The sequence below is a fragment of the Neomonachus schauinslandi genome, chromosome 13, assembly GCF_002201575.2.
Source record: "Neomonachus schauinslandi chromosome 13, ASM220157v2, whole genome shotgun sequence".
Lineage (NCBI taxonomy): Eukaryota > Metazoa > Chordata > Mammalia > Carnivora > Phocidae > Neomonachus > Neomonachus schauinslandi.
The window spans coordinates 19815582-19823611 of record NC_058415.1 but is presented as its reverse complement, the minus strand read 5'-3'; the positions used below and the strand labels follow the sequence as shown (position 1 = coordinate 19823611).

The following is an 8030-nucleotide window of genomic DNA, read 5'->3' as shown; positions in this document are numbered from 1 at the left end:
CTCTGCCCCTCCTCCCTGCTTGTGCTCTCTAAGAAATAAATAAAATCTTTAAAAAAAAGTTAAAAAAAAAATCCCTCAGCAAACTATACTTTTTATTAGTCAAAAAGAAATGCTTTCTTCTTTGCCGCCCTTTAATGCTTTTCATTTTGGATTCTATTTATTCTATTTAGCCAGAAGTTAACAAAGCCACATCCACTTTTGTTAGGATCTGCCTGGTATACCTTTGTCTATTTCTTTATAATCCATGATAGATTTGCTTTTTGTAAATAGTGCATAGTTGGATTTTTTGTTTTTACTCAAGCCTAAGGAATTTGAGAATTTAACCTACTTAGATTTATTGTGAGAAAAGCATTTGGTCTTACTTTTTTTTTCCCCTGTGTAACAACTTTTCTCTTTCCTGACTTTTCTTGGATTTTTAAATTCCACCTCCCATTCCTGGCAGTTGGTAGCTATGAAAGTTGTTGACACGTATTTGCTTCTCTCTCCTTGTCTTGACACAGTAAGTCCGCACTGTGCTTCCCTGCTCTGAACTAGGGCACGGCCATGTGACACTCTTGGCTAATGAAGTGTGAGAAGTGGCATGTGTGCAGAAGCTTTAAGTCAGTGAACGTTGCCTCACTCTCTTTTTCCTTGGGTGTTGCAACCAGCAACATTCTAAATAGTGATGCTTCATCAGCTGGCTCCCAGGTTGAGGGTGATGTGGAGCTCACTTTATTTTCCCATATGCATTAATATTCATTTAGACTTTTTCTGATTATAGGCATCTCATGATTATAAAGGGGAATGACAGATCTCATGGCATCATCAGTTGCTTTGATTTAAAATCTCATCACGGATTCACTGTTCAGTGCGCTTAGTAATTCTTAGAGAAAAATTTCTTTTAGTTATTGAATAAGAAGTCTAATACTGAAATCTGTGTTGTCTCATTAATTCCACAAGCATTTGTGTACTTACTATATGCCAACTGCTTACTACTTGTGCAATTACTATACGTCTGAGTTTGTGAAGGACTTGCACTTTTCTTTCATAGTATTTACCTTTCATCCCTTTGCAGGGCATATTAGGGAGAATCTCTCAAATCTTGCATTTCATGAATTTAAGCTTCAGCTGAACCCATTCTGCAATCTAGCCCATCTTCTGAGTGTTTTTTCATAATTATATTTTCAGTTTCTAGAGACTATTTTTTTCCTAGCATCTTATTGTTTATGGATACAATATCCTTATGAATATGACCTTAATCATATTCATTTTTACATTTCTTCTGTTTCTTCTACTACTTTCTTGAACAGGTTACTTTGTTTTAATTTGGTGTCTCCTTTTATGTTACTGGTTTTCTTCAAATCTGATGATTCTTGGCGTATTTATGGATGCAGACCTAAGATTACAGTTTGAAGTGCTTTTCCTCAGCCAAACAACTGTCCCACTTTTAGTGAACACAGATGCTGACCATGGGCGCCTGTGGTGATGAGAAAGGGAGTGGCTGCTCCCCACAGCCAGAGCGAGTGGCTGGGCAGCAGATCCTCGGTTCCTCCTTGGGAGTCATTTGGGTAACACCCTTCTTCTCCGATCCCAGTGTGTCTGTGTCAGAACTCCTACCTCAAAGAGCTGTTTTCTTAGCCTTAGCCTGGTGGCAAACTCCAGAATTAGGTGCTTCAAAGGTGCGCAGAATGGCTGAGCTGCTTCACTCTTTAATTAACTGATCCTCGATAATCTGCTTTTTATCTTCTAGGAATTCCACACTGTTCATGTTCTGGTTTTCCAATTCTGCTATTAATCTATTTTTAGTATTTCTCCAGTCATTTCAATGAGATTCTGGAAGAGTAAAAGAATGTGTTCAGTCATCTTTGTTACGTGATCAGCTCCAGCATGTAGTTCATAATCAGAATCTTTAAAAAAATTAATTATTGTCGCCTATCTTGCTGGTCCTCTGAAAATCTTGAGATTGGGGATTATTCTGTAAATATCCATTTGAAATTAGACTGCTTCCTGGACACAGTACTGGCTAGGAATGGAAAAGTAATTATTGCAATAGTAATTATGACCAATCGTAATTATGTGGATTTAAGGCAGGACTACAAACTCTTTGCTAGAGTATCACATCTGACACTGTTTTTAAAACCTCAGAAAACTCCTCTTTGCATAGACTGCACATGCTCGGGTAATCACTCGGCAAAGGTACACAGTAACTTCTCAGTAAACGTACAGGTTTGTAACTTCCTCTAACCCAGATGAAAATACTGTATTTCAGTGAAGTGACATTGCTTCAGGTGTAACAGTAGAAGTTTAACATCAAACTTCTAAAATCCTCACATTAAGCGACAAGATATCCATATTGATGATTCCTTTTTTTAAAAAAAAGATTTATTTGAGAGAGAGTACGCGTGCGCATGCAGAAGCAGGGGGAGGGGCAGAGGGACAAGCAGATTCCCCGCTGAGCAGGGAGCCCGACATGGGGCTCGATCCCAGGACCCTGAGATCATGACCTGAGCTGAAGCAGACGGTTATCTGACTGAACCTCCCAGGTGCCCCGATGATTTTTAATGAAATCATTTCAAATGATTAAAAAAAAACCCTACCTAAATTATGCAACCATTTTAAAACGGTAATTTTGTACATGTATGTTTTTTTAAAAATTTCTTGTTAAAAAAGAAAACTGAGGTTATCAGCACAAACTCACTTAACTTCTACTTTTTCCCAAAGCTATTTCACCCCAAACTTGCCAGAATTCATCCCACTTGAAGAGTATAAGTCATTCTTAAATATTTTGCAACATGAACTGTATCCCTGTTCTTTCCTTACCGTATTTCCCTGTTTTCCCAATTCTCTAAGTTACTTATCTCATCATTTTGCACTGCACGTATGGACGTGAGCCACCTCAAATTCACTGAGCAATCAAGTAATCTACATCCACACCTGTTCACAGCTCTTTCTTCCCGTCTTAACAGCATTAACGTAGCTCATGCTCCCACATCCTTGGATCCTGCTGTATGGGTGAGCCTCTCAATCCTCAGCATCTTCACTATCTCCTTTGATGGGCTCGTTCCTTTCAACCTATAAACACTTAAGTCACTCTCAGTCTAAAAAAAATTCTTTTTGAACTCCTTGCTTCCTCTTCTCACAGACTCCTTCAAAGAATAGCCTATACCCACTCTTCACTGTCCCCTCAGAGTGGCCCTGTCCCCTCCACTTGTCTCAATCTGGCTACGTCTACCACTTCCCCTGAATGACTCCCATTAAGGTCACCAGGGACCTAACTGCCAAAGCCAAACACATTCTCTGCAGCATGACACTGTTATCGGTTTCTTCCTTCTTGAAATGCTATTTCCGCTTTCCTCAAAATCCTTTCTCTGCTTCTGACTTAAACTTTTTTTAAGTCCCCACATTCTCTGTGACCTCAACCATTTTCATGATTTTTTTATACGTGCTGACGCCATTCAAATTTTTATCTTTCCATGTCTTCACATGCGCATCCAGTGTCGACCCATCATCTCCTGAATTCTCTAGGTGCTTTAAAATTCAACCCGTCCAAACCTCAACTCTTCTCCCCAATACAGTTCTTTATTCCCTATTTCCAACCTCAGTGATACCACCACCACCCGACCTCAGTCACACAAATGGGACCCCAGCTTCTGCCTCCTACTTCCTCCTTACTTCCCACAACCAAGTCTTGCTTATTTCCTAAATAAATTTCAAACTTACTTCCTCCCTTGATATCTTATTTCAGACTTTTTTCCTCTTGTTACTGCCTAATTCAGAAGTTACCAAACTGGTGTTTGGTGAAACCAGCTGTTAGACACTCTTTTAGAAAAAGGATTCTAGGGGCGCCCAGGTGGTTCAGTCGGTTAAGCGTCTGACTCTTGATTTCGGCTCAGGTCATGATTTCAGGGTTGTGAGATCCAGCTCTGTGTCAGGCTCAGTGCTCAGCACAGAGTCCGCTTGAGATTTTCTCTCCTTCTCCCTCTGCTCTCAGCCCCACTCCCTCTCTGGTGCATGCATGTGCATTCTCTCTCAATTAAAAAAAAATGAAAAAGGATTCTATGATCAAATATATTTGAAAAGGGCTGCCCACCCTATGCCTGTCTTGGAAATTCAGAATGACTGTTAGCTTGCAGTAGCCCTGAGAAGTCATACAGTGAAGAAACCCGCTTAACTTTAAGCCAGGGTTTCCCTTACTTTTGTCCACGGAGCCCTTTCAGTAAGGACAGGGGAGGACGTTTTTAATTTTTATTTAAAAATAAACAATGCTCCTCAGAAGAGTGTGGCATCATCTCTGATCCCCATACTTCTTCTAACTGATGTTCCATACTGAACATTCATGATCTAACATGCAACCCTCAACATGTCATTTCCATTCTGCAACCGTTTTATTAGCTCTTTCCTGGGGAAAAAGAACCAGCTCCATGCAACATGGCTTGACATGGCTTGTAAGACCTGCTCACAGTCTCCTTGCTGCCACTGCCTGATGATATCCCACCAACTCTGGAATCTGTATCTGGCGTTCCCCAAACACACCACTCTCATGCCCTTGGCTCTATACTTCTGCTTTTCCTCCATTTTGAGGATCCTTTCCCTTCCTCCCCTTATTCACCAGTTTCCAACTACTCCTTCAAGACTTAGCTTAGGTGTGAGCTCTTTAAATGACCTTTCTTGGCCCCAGTTCTCTCTTCTTCCCCAAACATGGGCTACATTTCCATCACAGAATGCGAAATGCAGTATTAAGATCTCTGCTTGTGCGTCTCCTACTCTCATTCTATTAGTTAAGGGCTGTGTCTTTCTTTATTGTTTTACTCCCATCGCACTCAATCCATGATTCATGAACTCAGTAGTACTGCAGTGGTCCTTCGGTAACAATCAGGCAGGGCCTTCTCAGAAGAAATCTGACACACCAGCTTTTCTCTGATTTTACCTCTCAAAAGTCACTGCCTAACTCAGGACTTATCTATGCATGTTTTACCAGGGAGGCATAATTTGGTCCGGAGATGGACATTCAAATGCTCTTACACCGTCTGCCTTTAAGTACCTGACCCAGATGGGGGAGGGGCAGGCGTACAGCCCCACCATGCACTTCCTGCGCTCAATGGCTTCTCTCTCCATGGCTTCCGCAAGCCCTTCTTCTCTTAACAAGGTAACAGGACGACAAAGGGATTAAGGGCACAGGTTCTGGTTCAAATCCCAGCTCTACCACTTATTTAAAGCTCTGTAATTTTGGGCAACTCACATAATCTGTCTCCTCAGACTCCTCATCTATAAAATGTGCCCAATAATGGTTCCCTACCGTATACAGTTGCTGTAATCCATGACTATGGCTAAGTACCCTGGTGAATGTTTGCTGCTCCGGTTATTATGAATCAGGATATGCCAATGACTTCTGGCAAAGTGATTTATAATATTTCCACATTTACCCAAATGTTAAAACTCCCCCATTTATTATCCCACCCTTTCTAGGGCCCTTATCCTGCTTTGGTATTTTTTTTCTCCCTCCACAGAATATTAGTTCCGTGAATGTAAAGGTTTTGTTTTGTTCATTGCTGAAAGCGATAGCACCCAGAATAGTATCATACATATTAAGTCCACAAGAAATACTTGTTGAGTGAAAGGTGGAGAGTGTCAAAAAGAAAACATACCCCAAAAGTTTCATTACAATAAAAAGAATGGATAAATCTCTGATGGCTTCCAGTACTATATTTTAAAACACCATATGCCACAATGAAAACATAAGAAATTTATTAAAATTTGAAGGCAAAAACATAATTTCAAAAGATTTAGACCTATGTCAGGTGTGATACGGTATGGATACTTTCTTGAAATTCAAAGTCAGATCCAAGAGTATCACCTTCAGAGTGTTCTAACAGATTGAGTTTACTTTTAGTCGTCTTGGATGAAACAGTCACTATTCTACTTTCTTTCTTGACAGAAACGTGTTTTTTCAAAGACTCACTTTTAACTGGTTCATTAACCAAAGAATCATTTTGCCCAATTCCTTTACTTTTCCGATTTACAGGTGAGTCAGAGCAGGAATGCAGGTCCTTTCTGGGCTGTTTTTTAGCACAATATTTTTTGGTATATTCACCTGTTTTGGTCATTTTCTCTGAAGAAGATCTGCTATTTCTAGACAATTCATCTTCTTTTCTTTGGCTTCCAGCTCCAGACATCACATCTGCTGAAGGAGAACATGTTCTAGCAATGAATTCTTTGATAGAGTCCTGCCGCTGCTCATTGACTGGGACTCCCAGGTTGTCTCTAGAAGTTTCTAAGGGCTCCTGCGTGGAAACGGGGACATGGAAGGAGTCGAGAGGCAAAGGAATTCTAGCGTCACCTGTGATTTTCTGAAACTGGAGGGAAAAACAAAAGACGACAAAACAAAAATTCAGTGATGAACAAAGCCAACCTTTAAAAAGTAGAGTCCATGACTTCAGTGTTACCCTGTGATTGTATTATTATGACAGTCATTTGATTAATCAGAAGATTTTAGATCCAGTTTTTTTCTAATTATATCCTGCCAGTTGGTTCCCAATTTAACTTCGCTATATCCAAGGCAACGTCTACTCCATTTTCGTACTTGGTGTTTGGGATGATTATTGCCCACTTCCCTTTCCCTCATTAAAAATAATAAAGCCCTATTCCCTAAGGAAATTAATTTATTTTCTATCGTTTGGGAACATGGAAGCAGTCTCCAATTTGTGATGAGGCTGTTCTCAAGCTGTCAGTTCCCAAGACTGTCTGAGGTTGGCTGAGACGGAAGGCGAAGGGAAGGCTCCAGGAAGTCAGGCCAGGAGAAGAGCAGACGGGTTTGTCTCCTCTCACTCCCATAACTGGGAGGCTAACTATAATGCACTGTCTATTAGTTACGTCTGGATTACTTATTTAAGAAAATTATCTGGATCAGTAGTTGTACCTTCATTAGTGTTCCTTCACTGCAAGCTGACTGCATACAAATAGAAACCTAGATGAAATATGAATAGAATAGACATTTACACAATTTAAAATTTGGAATGCTCTCTCTAATGTTTCATTTCTTTCTTCACTGAGAATAGTTTACTTTAAATCATACATTTGCAAAAGACCGTCTGTCTTTCTTATTTGTAACTACACGATATTATGAAACGGGTCCAAACTTAACTAATTTCACATTTGGAAAGGACCCCAAAGAGGCTCCTCCCAAGCATGTGAGTTATTAGGGACAGAGCAGTATTATTTTCTCTCTGACTTGATAATTCCCTTTTGCCTAATCACTCGTAGAATCATGACGTTCTGTTCTGTCCACTTACTTGGATATTTTGCATCTGTCCTAGGGGGTTCTGCTTTGATTCTCGTTTTTCTTCTTCAAGTGCTTTCTTTTCTTCTGTAGGCAGACTACTGAGAGTAGAATTCATCTGGGGACGACCCAGTAAATGAAAATCTGACTGATCTATTCCAGCCATTGTGGCAAGCTGCCCAAGCCTGGACAAGAGGAGGAAAGGAGGAAAAAAGCAAAGGTTACTATAATTGCATGTGAGCAGCTCAGACTTCCCCATACCTATAATCAGGAAATACTTCTAAAATCTTAAAAACCAATACCCTACCGCAGATACAAGCCCCTTTTCTCTCTCAAACTCTCAGCCCTTCCACATTCATGCTCTGGAACCACATCAGCTCATGCCATCCTTGCAGCACCCTCTCTTCCCCCAACAACGTCTTGACCACCACCTGATTCGTCACTCCATTTCAATGCTTCAGCTTCTAGTATGCACCCAGTGCATCAGCTCTCACCTCACCCCCACTTCCTGACCACCTCTCCTCCTGTTTCCAAAAACGTGTTCGTTCCTTCCTTCCCAACACTAACTCCTTCACCCACAAAACATCACTCCATCAATTTCAATCTCCAATTCTCTTTCAGTATCTTCCTTTAGCAAAATCATTCACGGTTGAGAATGACTGATCTGTATCTATATTTGCCTTACAGATTAATAATAACTTCTCTGTGTAGGACAAAAACCACTTTAATTCAAATTTATTTTACCAGAAAGATAAATAAAAGGGAGGGAAATTCT

At 40.4% G+C, this 8030-nt stretch overlaps 1 protein-coding gene across 3 annotated transcripts in view; it reads right to left on the bottom strand.

Annotated features, from left to right (window-relative positions):
- Positions 1-5707: 5707 nt before the first annotated feature.
- The window catches only part of CEP78 (centrosomal protein 78), a 29770-nt gene continuing 27447 nt past the window's right edge, over positions 5708-8030 (bottom strand). For 2 of the 3 annotated variants that reach the window (XM_021689372.2, XM_021689371.2), the window contains 2 exons: positions 7269-7440; positions 5708-6332 (listed from right to left, as the gene is read on the bottom strand). In XM_021689372.2, coding sequence (XP_021545047.1) covers positions 5769-6332; positions 7269-7440 — 736 coding nt within the window. In that variant the 3' untranslated portion in view covers positions 5708-5768. Of the gene's footprint in view, positions 6333-6895; positions 6944-7268; positions 7441-8030 lie in introns of all 3 variants that reach the window. The other variant, XM_021689369.2, reaches the window with a different exon arrangement.